At 47.6% G+C, this 14,190-nt stretch overlaps 2 protein-coding genes across 2 annotated transcripts in view; one reads left to right on the plus strand and one right to left on the minus strand.

Moving 5' to 3' along the window:
• LOC311009189 (up-regulator of cell proliferation-like) overlaps positions 1-14,190 on the minus strand; it is a 191,239-nt gene that overhangs the window by 80,604 nt on the left and 96,445 nt on the right. The gene's annotated exons all lie outside the window — the stretch shown is intronic.
• LOC311008940 (neuroligin-2-like) lies at positions 5,752-7,678 on the plus strand. Its single transcript, XM_084002902.1, has 2 exons — positions 5,752-6,122; positions 6,405-7,678. The coding sequence occupies exons 1-2, from the start codon at positions 5,788-5,790 to the stop codon at positions 7,237-7,239; spliced, it is 1,170 nt and encodes a 389-aa protein (XP_083859028.1). The 5' UTR covers positions 5,752-5,787; the 3' UTR covers positions 7,240-7,678.

Below are 14,190 nucleotides of genomic sequence, written 5' to 3' on the forward strand. Positions count from 1 at the left end.
CTAGTTCCTCGAAAGAGTGATTTTTGTTGGCTCTGCCTTTAGTGGTTTATCTCATAGTCTAGGTTTTAGTTTTTCCTCTAGTTCCTCGAAAGAGTGATTTTTGTTGGCTCTGCCTTTAGTAGTTTGTCTCCTAGTCTAGGTTTTTGTTGTTCCTCTCAATTCCTCGAAAGAGTGATTTTTGTTGGCTCTGCCTTTAGTGGTTTATCTCACAGTCTAGGTTTTGGTTTTTCCTCTAGTTCCTCGAAAGAGTGATTTTTGTTGGCTCTGCCTTTTTGTAGTTTATCTCTTAGTCTAGGTTGTTAGGTAGTTTCAGTTTAGACCATCCCTCGTCGTGAGGCGCCTTTTGTTTCCCCGGTGTGTCCGGTAAAACTGAAATAAAAGACTAACTGCTTCATCCCGAACTCTGCACTCGAGTCCGCTCATTCAAGTTTTCCCTTTGTGTCAGTACACACTGGCCAGCATGGACTCGGCAGAGCGGGAGCAGCTAACCGCGGCGCTGCGCGTCCAGGCATCCAGGCTCGTGCAGCATGAGGAGCAGGTGACCGCCCTTGGCCAGAGTGTCCAGGGGCTCGCACTCAACCAGGAGGAGTTCAAAGCAGGCGTGATAGCCCAGGTGGGTCGCCTCGGCTCCCAGATGGAACAGATCCTCACCCTCCTCTCCAAGGACACAGCCGCAGCCGCAGCCGCCACCCAGCCCGCCGTCACTCCGGAGCCCTTCCCCGAAGCCTCACCCGCCCGCACATGCCCCAGGTTGGCCCCCCCGGAACGGTACTCCGGTGACCCTGGACAGAGTAGGTCATTCATTATCGAGTGCGAACTGCATTTTGAATACTCACCCCGTGACTTCCCCACAGAAGGATCTAAAGTCGCCTTTATGATGTCCCATCTCACGGGGAGGGCCCGGGCGTGGGCCACGGCGGAGTGGGCCAGGAGGTCCGAGGTGTGTGATACGCTAGAGAGGTTCACCGGGGCTCTCAGACTCGTCTTCGACCCTGTGGCGACCGATCGGGAGAGGGCCCGGGAACTGAGCAGGCTGAAGCAGGGAGGAGACTCGGTTACTGATTTCGCCATCCGCTTCCGTATCCTGGCGACGGAGAGCGGGTGGAATGACACGGCCTTGTATGATGTCTTCCTGAAGGGCCTCTCAGACCCTATCCAGGATCTGCTGGTCCCGTTGGATCTTCCCCCAGACCTTGACTCCCTCATTGCCCTCGCCATCCGCACGGATAACAGGCTGCAGGAGCGGAAGCAGCGACGCGGGGCTCTCCGGCACGCCGCACCACATCAGCTCCCTCCCGAGCAACATCTTCGACCCGCTTCCAGACAGCAGGAGGAGCCCATGCAGCTGGGAAGGGCCCGGCTCTCCCAGGTGGAGCGGCAGCGGCGTGCCCAGGAGGGTCGGTGCTATTACTGCGGCACGCAGGGCCACCTCATCGCTGCCTGCCCCGTGAAAGCTGACCTGGTGGTGAGTCATTTCACAGCCATCACCTCCACACCACGTAAATTAACTCCAGTAAGGGTCACGCACCGTCACAGAGATTTTGAGCTGGGAATTTTAATTGACTCGGGGGCGGATGAGAGTCTGATCGACTGGGGGTTAGCTCGGAGACTGGGGCTGCGGGTCGAACAACTAAGTAAGCCTATTAAGGCAAGTGCGCTCAACGGGAGCGCATTGTTTGATATCTCACACATTTCCGAACCAGTAGAGGTTCGCATTGGCGATCATTGGGAACGCATAAGACTCTACCTGATAAACTCTTCTCTGCACTCTCTTATCCTCGGGATCCCGTGGCTGATGCGCCATAACCCAAGCATAAATTGGCGCACCGGGGACATTATTGGGTGGGGGGACGGCTGTAAGGACCATTGTCGGGAGCCACAGCCCGAGAATCAAACAATGAATAGAAGTGTTTCTGCTCACTCTGCCACAGACCCAGAGATCATCAATATGACTGCAGTGCCAGACTGCTATCACCACCTCGCAGAAGTTTTTAGCAAAAGTAAGGCCATGGCTCTTCCACCTCATCGTCCCTGTGACTGCGCCATAGAGCTCCTGCCAGGCTCCACCATCCCCAAGGGCCGTCTTTATTCGGTTTCGGGCCCTGAAAGGCAGGCCATGAAAGACTACATCGAGACCTCACTGAAGGCAGGTCTGATTCGGTCGTCCTCATCACCGGCCGGTGCTGGGTTCTTTTTTGTGAAGAAAAAGGATGGAACCCTCCGCCCCTGTATTGACTATAGCCCCCTCAACGACATCACCGTTAAAAATAGATATCCCCTTCCCCTCATGTCGTCAGTATTCGACCAGCTTCAGCAAGCACAGATTTTTACCAAATTGGATCTTCGTAATGCTTACCACCTCGTCCGCATTCGGGAAGGGGATGAATGGAAGACGGGGTTCAATACGCCAACCGGCCATTATGAGTACTTGGTCATGCCGTTTGGTCTCACAAACGCCCCAGCGGTGTTTCAGTCAATGATTAATGATGTGTTGAGAGACTTTCTTGATCACTTTGTTTATGTTTATATCGATGATATCTTGATTTTCTCCCCCGACTTGGAGACTCACAAGAGACATGTCAAACTCGTCCTGCAACGTCTTCTAGAAAATAAATTGTTTGTCAAAGCAGAAAAGAGTGAATTTCATGCCGAAACCGTCTCCTTCCTGGGCTTTATCGTAGCCCCTGGAAAGGTGCAGATGGACCCGGCTAAAGTTAGCGCTGTGGCCGAGTGGCCCACACCTGATAGCCGCAAGAAAGTGCAACAATTTCTGGGTTTTGCTAACTTTTACAGGCGGTTTATCAGAGGCTTCAGCGCAATAGCAGCTCCTCTCTGCAGTCTCACATCCCCGCAGGTGCCATTCCGCTGGTCCGTCGATGCAGACGCAGCTTTCCAGGAGTTAAAGCGACGGTTCACCACAGCGCCTATCCTCCTGCTTCCCAACCCCTCTCGCCAGTTCGTGGTGGAGGTCGACGCCTCCAGTGACGGGGTTGGGGCCATTCTGTCCCAGCGATCGGAGGCTGACAGCAAGCTTCACCCCTGCGCCTTCCTGTCACGACGCCTGACGGCAGCGGAGCGGAACTACGACGTGGGGAATCGAGAGCTGCTGGCCGTGAAGGTGGCACTGGAGGAGTGGCGGCACTGGCTGGAGGGGGCACAACACCCGTTCCTGGTTTGGACAGATCACAAAAACCTGCAGTACATCCGAAAAGCTAAACGGCTGAATCCTCGTCAAGCCCGCTGGTCACTGTTTTTTAACCGTTTTCATTTTGTCCTGTCTTACAGACCGGGGGCCAAAAACACAAAGCCCGATGCCCTGTCCCGTCTTTTCAGCTCCGAGCCCGTGGCCAAGGAACCTGAGCCCATCCTTCCACTTAACTGTGTGGTTGGAGCGGTTACCTGGCCCATAGAAACTACGGTGAAGCAGGCGAATGGTGAGACCCCTCCACCTAGTGGATGCCCCGATAATCGTCTGTTTGTCCCGGTTAGTCTGCGTCCACAGGTGATTCACTGGGCTCACTCGTCTCTGCTCACCTGCCATCCGGGCGTACGTCGGACCATGTTCGCCATCGCGCAGCGGTTCTGGTGGCCGTCCATGGAACCGGAGGTCCGGGAGTACGTTGAGGCGTGTCCAGTCTGTGCCAGAAACAAGACCTCCTCCAGAGCTCGCGCTGGCCTGCTGCAGCCTCTCTCCATCCCATCCCGGCCATGGGTGGAGATCGCCATGGACTTTGTCACGGGGCTCCCGACCTCCAAGGGTAACACTACGGTTTTAACTGTAGTTGACAGATTCTCCAAAATGGCACATTTTATAGCCTTGCCCAAGTTGCCGTCAGCTAAAGAGACTGCAGAGATCATGATGGACAATGTCTTTAGGATCCATGGATTTCCTCGGGACATTGTGTCGGATCGGGGGCCCCAGTTTGCCTCGCGGTTCTGGAAGGAGTTCTGCAAGCTCATCGGCGCCACTGCCAGCCTCACATCAGGTTACCATCCGGAAGCTAACGGCCAGACGGAACGCCTCAATCAACAACTGGAAACCGGCCTCCGGTGCCTGGTGGCACAGAACCCTGCGTCATGGAGCCAACACCTGACATGGGTCGAGTACGCCCATAATTCCCTCCCCACCTCTGCCACCGGTATGTCTCCCTTCAATTGTGTATTTGGATACCAACCCCCGGTCTTTTCGGATTCTGAGCCTGAGGTGTCGGTGCCCTCTGCCCATGCCCTAGTCCGCCGCTGCCGCCGCATCTGGGCTGCTGCACGCCAGACACTAATCCACCAAAGGGACAGAGTCAAAGGAGCAGCAGACCGCCGGAGGAGACCGGCCCCTGCCTATCAGCCCGGCCAGCGAGTGTGGCTCTCAGCCAAGGATCTGCCGCTGCGGGTGGAATCTCGAAAACTGGCTCCACGCTTCGTCGGCCCATTCCCCATCTCGAGGATCATCAATCCTGCGGCTGTGCGCCTTCGTCTGCCCCGGTCTCTCAGGGTGCATCCCACCTTCCATGTCAGCAAGGTCAAGCCAGTCAAAGAGAGCGTCATGGTGCCAGCGACCAAGCCACCCCCTTCTCCCCGTATGGTCGACGGGGGCCCTGTTTATGCGGTGAAGAGGCTGTTGGCTGTGCGCAATCGAGGTCGGGGCAGGCAGTTCCTCGTGGACTGGCAGGGGTACGGCCCAGAGGAACGACAGTGGGTCCCGGCCAGGTTCATCATGGATCCTGGTCTCATTCGTGACTTTTATAAGGACCACCCGGACATTCCAGGGCCGTCTGGTATTCGGCCTTAGGGGGGGGGTAATGTCACACCGGTATGTCAAGTTTGAGTTTTTGTCCTGTCTCCATGTTTGTTTTGTGACTTCCTGGTTTTATTTTGGAAATTAACTCTCCTCTCGTTTCAGGTCACTTGCCCTTCCTCATGTGTCACCAGTCTGATTGTCTCCCCTGATTCCTGATTGTGTCCACCTGTTCCCCATTTCCCTCCATGTGTTTATAGTCTGCGTCTCCCTTTTGTCCTGTGCCAGTGTGTCATGTTCCTAGTACAGATCACCAGCTCACGTCATAGTCAAGCTCAGTCCAGTTCCATAGTTCCTCAAAGGAGTGATTTTTGTTGGCTCTGCCTTTAGTGGTTTATCTCATAGTCTAGGTTTTTGTTTTTCCTCTAGTTCCTCGAAAGAGTGATTTTTGTTGGCTCTGCCTTTAGTGGTTTATCTCATAGTCTAGGTTTTAGTTTTTCCTCTAGTTCCTCGAAAGAGTGATTTTTGTTGGCTCTGCCTTTAGTAGTTTGTCTCCTAGTCTAGGTTTTTGTTGTTCCTCTCAATTCCTCGAAAGAGTGATTTTTGTTGGCTCTGCCTTTAGTGGTTTATCTCACAGTCTAGGTTTTGGTTTTTCCTCTAGTTCCTCGAAAGAGTGATTTTTGTTGGCTCTGCCTTTTTGTAGTTTATCTCTTAGTCTAGGTTGTTAGGTAGTTTCAGTTTAGACCATCCCTCGTCGTGAGGCGCCTTTTGTTTCCCCGGTGTGTCCGGTAAAACTGAAATAAAAGACTAACTGCTTCATCCCGAACTCTGCACTCGAGTCCGCTCATTCAAGTTTTCCCTTTGTGTCACCTTCCTGTCGTTCATTTAAGAAATGTGTGCTTTTCTCTTCCTCCTTTCACATCGCTTGACCTCTCTCACCTCTCAGTTCTATCCTTGTCTTTACTTTCCTCTTAACTTATCACAATTTTCTCTGTGTTCCCTCTCCCGCTTCTTATCCTCCAGGCAAAGACATCCTGAGGGAGACCATTAAATTCATGTACACGGACTGGGCCGACAGGGACAATGGCGACATGCGACGGAAGACCCTCTTAGCTCTGTTTACAGACCACCAGTGGGTGGCGCCGGCAGTGGCCACAGCGAAGCTGCACGCCGAGTTTCAGTCACCGGTTTACTTTTACACGTTCTACCACCACTGCCAGACGGAGACGCGACCCGAATGGGCCGATGCCGCCCACGGAGATGAGATCCCGTACGTGTTTGGCGTACCCATGATTGGTGCTACAGATCTGTTCCCATGCAACTTCTCCAAGAATGATGTGATGTTGAGCGCCGTTGTCATGACTTACTGGACCAACTTCGCCAAGACTGGGTAGGCCGTACTGCTTATTTGATTTCATAATGGAATTCTTTTTGCCCTGTGTGGCGACTGAAGGATAAATATGATCGTGTTGTGCCTCTTCAGTAGTAGAGCTCAAGTGTCTTTGTCAGTGGTGAGGGGCTAATCTTATGAACCACATCACACCAAGTTTAGTGTCCTGTGTCTATTTGCTGTAAGTTCATATTTTAAAATGTAGAACACAAGGTTGTATTCAGTATTTATGTCAACACAATCTTTCAACCAGACTGAAATATCTGCCCTGTCCTCCTCTAGGGACCCCAACTTGCCAGTCCCTCAGGACACCAAGTTCATTCACACCAAGCCTAACCGCTTTGAAGAGGTCATCTGGACCAAGTTCAACTCCAAGGACAAGCAGCACCTCCATATTGGCTTAAAACCTCGTGTTAGAGACAACTACAGGGCTAACAAAGTGGCCTTCTGGCTGGAATTAGTCCCCCACCTCCATAGTCTACATGAGGAGCTCTTCCCCACCACCACCCGCTTGCCACCAGGCACTGGCCAGGGCACACACAGACCCTGGCCCAAACCACCAGGCCCTCGCCCCACTCGTTACCCCTACCCCACCTTTCCCTCTGAACCAGAGCCGGAGGGTTCGGAGCGTCCACACCAGGCGCTCTTCCCTGGAGACACCCGGGACTACTCCACTGAGCTGAGTGTGACGGTCGCCGTGGGGGCGTCCCTCCTCTTCCTCAACATCCTGGCCTTTGCCGCCCTTTACTACAAGCGGGACAAGCGGCATGAGATGCGACGCCACCGGCTGTCTCCTCAACGGGGCGGACCTGCCAACGACCTGGCTCACAGCCAGGAGGAGGAGATCATGTCCCTGCAGATGAAGCACTCGGAGCACGACGTTCACCACGACATGGAGCCACTCCGGCCCCACGACATCCTACGACCCGCCTGCCCGCCGGACTACACGCTGGCGCTACGCCGCGCCCCCGACGACGTGCCGCTGATGACGCCCAACACCATCACCATGATCCCCAGTACCATCACCAGCATGCAGCCTCTTCATGCCTTCAACACTTTCCCCTCCACTGGCCACAACAACACCCTGCCGCATCCCCACTCCACCACCAGGGTATAGTAGGGACTGGCCCAATACAGCGCCACCTAAGGACCATGAAGACTGGCTCTGCCACTGATCGAGAAGGGAGGCCTCTGGATGTGGGCCTTTGTTCTGTTCTCTTCTACTCTTGTTTCTCCAAAAACAACTCCACCTCCTCCATCGTGTGCTGTCAAACTTAGCAGCTCCACCGATGGCGTGTGGAGAAGCAACTTAAACGAAACTGCAAGGCAGCAGACGATCCGTTCGGGGGTCGTTTAGACCTTTCAAAGATACTGTTTTCAAAGGTCTGCTGTTTCCAGACAAAAGGCCCCTGACATTTGTCAAAAGGACGAGAGCTTTTCGGCCCTTGCAGTTTTCATCATCTTCTTCTTTTCGCTCCCCGGTGTGTTCTGTGCAAATATCGTTCCCTTTTCTACACCTGTGTCTTATCCCCGCTTTGTTCCTCATTCATGTGATGCTCTCCCTCTCCCCAGCACTCCTTTGCTCCGAGGACTCACCAGCTATGAGCTGTAGGCAGGGGGCATGCAGTACATACAGTAATCATATAGCTAGGAAAACATTGATCTGTCATTGATCTGCTTTCATTCTACCAGCATTCTTGGTGCCAAGTATGTACTACTGTGTTTGCTTTCTCATCTGGGGAGAAAAAAAAAACGAAAGAATATTCTAGAGTATTCCTATTTACTGTCAATTAACAGATGATGTGTGTTCTCATGACAAAGTGCCAAACTGGCCCTCGATTGTGTTTATTTTTTCTTTCTCTCATCTTCTGTTTCTTCTTTTTTTTTAAAGCATTTGTTTAACTGTTGTTTTTTTGTGGAAAGAACTTTTGCTGAAAATATAGATATAGAGAAATTATATTATATATAGTTATATATAAATGTGTACAAAGGAGAAAGTATATAAATGGGTTTTCTCAGTGGGAATCTATGCATGAATTATTTTTCAAGATGATGAGGGGGGAAAGGACACTGTATCTGTCAATGCACGTTTCCCAAATCTAATCAAATCATATCGGTCCACTCCTGAGATTTTGGTTTTTGTTTAAACTCACAGAAAAAGAACATCGCTGAAGCCCACCCGTATTGACCCAACAAATCCTCTCCGCCTCCCAACACCCATTTATAAAAATAAAATAAAAAAAGTAATTGCCACAAATCTCAGAAGACGTTGAACAACTGGGAACGTACTCTTCCATTCATTCCCTCCTACGTGGTGTTATTTCCTTTTTCTCCCACAGTTGATACAGCACGCCAACCGCAAGCAATCGTCTACAGTAGCTACTTTTTCTTCCAGTCTTTTTTTAGGGTATGTGAGGTACCAAATCTGTTGTTGTAGCTTGCCTGTACAGAATTATTTTTGTATTTCAGTAAGTAATGGTGAGAAACAAAGCAGAGACAGGCAGCCTTTGCTCTTTTACTTACACCTTCCTTCTCCTGTCTGCACCCCTATTTCCAGAACATGCATATTCTCTTTGATGTGTGCCTGCGAGAGGAAGTGTGTGTGTGTGTGTGTGTGTGTGTGTGTGTGTGTGTGTGTGTGTGTGTGTGTGTGTGTGTGTGTGTGTGTGTGTGTGTGTGTGTGTGTGTGTGTGTGTTTCACATGGGTATAGGTTGGTTCTAATTAGACTGCAAAGAGATAGAGAGGCAGACAGGCAGGATCCCCCCATAGTAAAAGCTCCAGAATGAGCTCTTTCCTGCTGCGTACGCCGACATCCCCCTCCGTATCGACCTCACTTCCTCCCGTCCTTTCCCTCCCTCCGTCAGTGCACTAGCTTTGTATTTGAGGCCGACGCCCACATTGCGGTGATCAGCTCCCTGCAGTGGCCGCGAAAACTTCAAAACCTTCTGACTTCACTGTGTCAGCTGCGTTCGACACAATTTCTGACCTCAGTTCAACTCTGCTGTTCTCCTCACATCCAAGGGTTCGTTCACTAAGCTAGTGACTTATTTTGTGAGCTCGTCAGTTGTAAATGAAACTCTAAGCACACCGAGGGCAACCGGTGGGCCTTTGCGGCCTGCGGCGCAGAGCTGCGAGATGGAAAGGGGGCTCGGCTCTCCTAAACAGGGTAAAAGCAACACAGTGGACAACTGCTGTTTCTGATTCTTTTCTTTGGGGTGAGAATGTGCAGGCCTGCAGCTCGGCGACGCCCGTCCCCTCCGATGCTCTGCTACGGATCCCAAGCATGGTTCATGGCTAATACAGGATGTTAACTGAACTGTTGATGGGCCCGCAGGAACACATGGAAGCTTACGTCAAGTAAGGGACGACCGTCCGTCACCGGTGCTGACTCCGCTTGTGCTCTAGCTTTAGCCTGTTTGTTTGCTTGTTTTCTATTGTATTACTGCCTCACGGGGTGGCAGGGGAGGGCTGGAAGGGGAGAGATATACCGGGCTGCTCCTGTCAGAGATTTTGTAATAAAGGGAAATGTGCACAATGTAACACACAAAACAACTGGGCTACTGCAGATGGATCAATGCAGTGGACAGTCGTGCAAGGAAAGGTGCACACTGTGGGAGGAGACTGGAAAAAGACTCACAGCCTTAAATGTAGAAATGAGAATCAATAGAGGAGAAGGAAGAACTGATCACAGACATTCAAAGGCATGGCCATCTTTCTACCCACAATGTTTTCCAGGAGGATACCTTGCTAATCCGTCCTACGAAGGATCTGATATGTCTGGTGAACCCTTTTCTATTCACTCCTGTGGATACGGAGGCAGTGAGGGGTCGAGAGGTCAACCTCACCACAACACAGCCACAATGACCCCACCGGAGGTGAAAACAGAAACAAGGTATCGAGTTCGGTCTGTTCTTTTTCCCTGTCTATTTTATAAGCTAACACCGGAGGGCGCCATTGTGGCAGCTTCACCCCAGTCTGCCCACACTGAGGGAGCTGGATGTGTGAAGAAAAATACCAAACTGGGCAGCAGGACAGAGACAGACACAACATCTGGAAGAGGATCAAAACTGTACATTTTTAAGTGTAAGAATCAAACAGACAAAATATTTGTAAATATTAAGTTTCTTGTTTGTTTTTCTTTTTTTTTTTTTTTTGAGTGAATGAATGAAATGCTTATTTTGTGACAACAAAAGACAACAGGTGCAGTTTGCAAAAGAAGCCCACTCGCTAGAGGTTTCAAAAAATATGCTTGCCACTGATCACTTTTCATGCCATTAGAAAATGACCTTGTTTCCTTTAGTTTGTCTGATGTTGCCCATTACCATGTGGGCTTCCTGTAGCATCATTGGTCCTAACCAGGAAAGTCACTGTAGCAGAAATCCATCTTCACTACAGCCCCCACACCATAGAGGGCCTGAGATCATGTGTAGTTTCCAAAGTTTGAAAAATATCATTTGAATCGGTTGGTTTCATTGCTCTTTCTTCCTGGGTTGTAGTAGATTTTTTTTGCCCTTTTTGTTGTTCAAGCTTTAGCAAACTTTTATTTTGAAATACATCTTGTAAGCTAACTATAGTCTTCTGCGCTGTATTATTATTATTATTATTATTATTATTATTATTATTATTATTATTAATATTATTATTGAAACATCTGGGAGGCTGAGAGCCCTGATGAAAGCCAGCTTTGACCAGCTAACTGATGTAAGGGTGGTGTAGAAAACTGGCCTGTGATTCAATGACCAGACTTGGAAAGTGAGACACTAAACTAAAGTGCAGTCAACTCAGTGTTAAGCTCACTTCACATGTAGCCGTGTTTCCATGCAGCCACTTAATGACATGTGGGACAGACATGAGGGCTTTGATACCATACGATGCCTCATCGAGTAATGAGATCACACAGGTGGTCTTTTCCCTCCAAAACACTGTGTTGCATTGTGGGTATGGAGGCTGCGATGACCTCACGCCGAGGTCATGTAGCTGTATTCTGATTTCAACGTGCCCCAAATCCAAAACGGCTTCATGTCACCGAGGTTATTCAGAGAACCTGTGTCAGGTCAGCGGTGCATGGGCCGAACGTGGTTAACAGCCCACAGAAGACACTCACTCACATAAATCTCCAGCCTGGTCTCGATTGCATCAAAATGCACCTGTTGTCTTGTTTTTACATTCTTTGTTGAATTCAGAAACCCAAGACTTGAGATGAAGAAAAGTGTTAAATAATGGGATTTAAAAAAAGATAATTATTAAAAAAAAAAAGTATAGTAAAACTATAAATAAATGAGGTGATGATATTTCTGTTTACTTTAGAAGTTATTATACACTGTATGCTGTGATTCTGATCTGGGAAACATTAAAGACATTCATAGCCAGGCTCCGATTTTGTCTCTTTATTGAACCAGGGATGAGAAGTGGTTATGTATGTGTATGTTAACAATGCAGAATGAAGGATATTTTAAACTCTGAGTATGCTAGACTTTCCATCATGAATACATGTTAAGTATATCACATCTAGAAAGAATGATCTTTTAAATGTAAATATGAAGAATCAGTAACTTCACAGAAACAAAAACAAAGATAAAGATGGAAATATGTGACATAATGTACTTAATTGAAAAACAAAACAGGACAAATTCTGAGATAAGAGAATAACATGATACTCAATTAGATAAGAAAATCACTCATATATAACCTACATGTTGACATTTAAACTTTACACTGAAAATGTGAATATTAACAGTATACAGTATATATAGGGTCGCCCATGAAGTTGAAATAATTCGCTCATGGAACACGTCTTTAAAATCAGTGCAAAACTTTTCCTTGTTCTGATTGTTCTTTATGCATTTACTGAAACTGTCTGGCTGCAACTCCACAGATGTGCTGTTTTAGAGAAACTTCAAACTCAATCTTTATCTTAAAACAGAATAAATTGTGACTATATATTAAATCTATTGTTGTTGTGGCCTTCACTGTGGTATACATGCCATGTGTGGAAGTGTGTGAACCCTGGTTGCTGGAACCTGTTGCACCTGTCAGTCTGCTCCTGTTTGATTTGGACTGATGCTGCTCAATTCTCAGCACCACCAACTTCCATTCCCTTCTGTAAGAGTTCACCTCCATCAACCGTGCAGCCATTAAGTCGAATATAAACCAGATTGTGTTTATTTTGATGTGTCTGAATCATCATATATTATTATTTCTCATAATAATCATTTGTCATTTCTTGAATTAAACCAGCCAATACTCTCCTCCATATGAATTGCATGTGATGTGGAAGCTGTTGGTTTAGACATCTTTTTTCTATCCAGCCATCAGTCTAGTTTAATAACATGGTACACATTCAGACATTTATGTCTGTCTGTAGCTTGAAATAATGCACAAGTGAGATATTCATCTTTATTTCTTCATTATACACAAAATACTTAAACAAAATACTATTCAAAGTAATTGTGCTCTTCTTCTGATGGGTACTTGAAGGCAGCAGGTATATCAACATGCACAGAGGGCAGGACGTGGGGAGATCAATCAAACTTGTCTCTGGTGCCGTCAACAGGTCATGTGACCATGGACCTGCATGTGGTTTATACAGATAAGAGAAAGTCTTCCCTTGTATCTATGACAGTCAGTCAAGGAAGGTCACCAATCAGGGGCCCCTGATTGGACAAACTGCACTCCATCAGGGTGTGTTAGAGGTGTTAGGTATCATATAAATATGAATTACTGCTGGAGCCGATCCCAGCTGTCATTGGGCGAAGGCAGAGTACCCCCTGGACAGGTTGCCAGTCTATCACAGGACCAACATATAGAGACAAACAACCATTCACACTCACATTCACGCCTACGGGACATTAAGAGTCATCAATAAGCCTATCCCCATCCTGCATTGGAATATTATCTCATAAACTAAACAAAACTAAACTGCCAGCAAAGATGTGCTACTGCTCTCAGCCACTAGATGGGGTAGTGAGGGTGTTATAAGCACAGTTACAATTGGAAATATTCAACCCCGTTACCTCAACAGACATTATAGTGATGTGAATCAAGGTTAATGATAATACATGACCCAATAAAACTCATTAAACAACAAAGCATATTTGTTGATACATATTTGAGTTATTTTGAGATCATTTTGTTTTGCTTTGAGGACAAACTTGCGCGACCAATATCAGGTGTGAATGTCCCTTAACACTTATCTGTAAAGTTGACCTTTGTTAACAGCTTCACACCAGAATCCACATGGATCCAAATCTAGAAAGGTTGCTGCTCAGTTGCTTCTGTTGTCGGATCCACCTCTCGCTCCTCCACAGTCCAAATATGGTCACTTCCTTCACTGGTTGCAAAAATTTCAAGATGGCGACATCCAAAACCTAAAAAGGTGACGGCCAATATGCTGAACACTCTAAACGTAGAACAAAACGTAGTCCACAAACCAATGTGTGACATCATGACGAGGTCCAATTCTTTTATACAATCTATGGTTTAATTCACAATTCAATTACCTAATTAAATACTTAATTTGATCGCATTAAATACGTAATTTGATCGGATTAAATACGTAACTTGATCCAATTAAATAATTCATTTTATGACATTTGTTGTTACCCCAACACTATTTATTTCTTACATTTTGTTTTACAAAGTTAGAAAAGCATTAGTTAAGTCAAACCTGCTGTATGATCCCAGTCACCTCCATACAGTGAGGCATATAGTTTATTCATTCAACACTTGTTGATCCCTTAAACCCTCGCTATCGCTATCAGGACTGAAACAGTCTGATCAGTACTTCATTTGGATGTGCTTTTTATGCTTCAATGTGATGAAAGTTAGTCAACAACAGACATGTCCATCTGGCTATACTAATCATGAATTTATTTTCTGTTGCTGTTATTTATTCAGAAAACGTACTATATTATACAATATATATTGATAGTGCAATTGAGGATTTTCCATAGATCCCAACTGTCTAATACATTACTTTATTCTCTGGCACTCCATTTGCAAAAATGTTGGTTAATGAGTTTCTACCATTTCATCAAGTGAAAAGTCTAAAATAATAAAAAAAAAAAC

The sequence above is a fragment of the Eutrigla gurnardus genome (genome assembly GCF_963514095.1).
Source record: "Eutrigla gurnardus genome assembly, chromosome: 23".
Taxonomy (NCBI): Eukaryota; Metazoa; Chordata; class Actinopteri; order Perciformes; family Triglidae; genus Eutrigla; species Eutrigla gurnardus.

Bases quoted from the DNA above. Each gene is read 5' to 3' on its own strand.
- LOC311008940 (XM_084002902.1), top strand. From the start codon at position 5,788: ATGTACACGGACTGGGCCGACAGGGACAATGGCGACATGCGACGGAAG. The intron at 6,123-6,404 runs GTAGGCCGTACT...GTCCTCCTCTAG, and splicing joins ACCAACTTCGCCAAGACTGG to GGACCCCAACTTGCCAGTCC.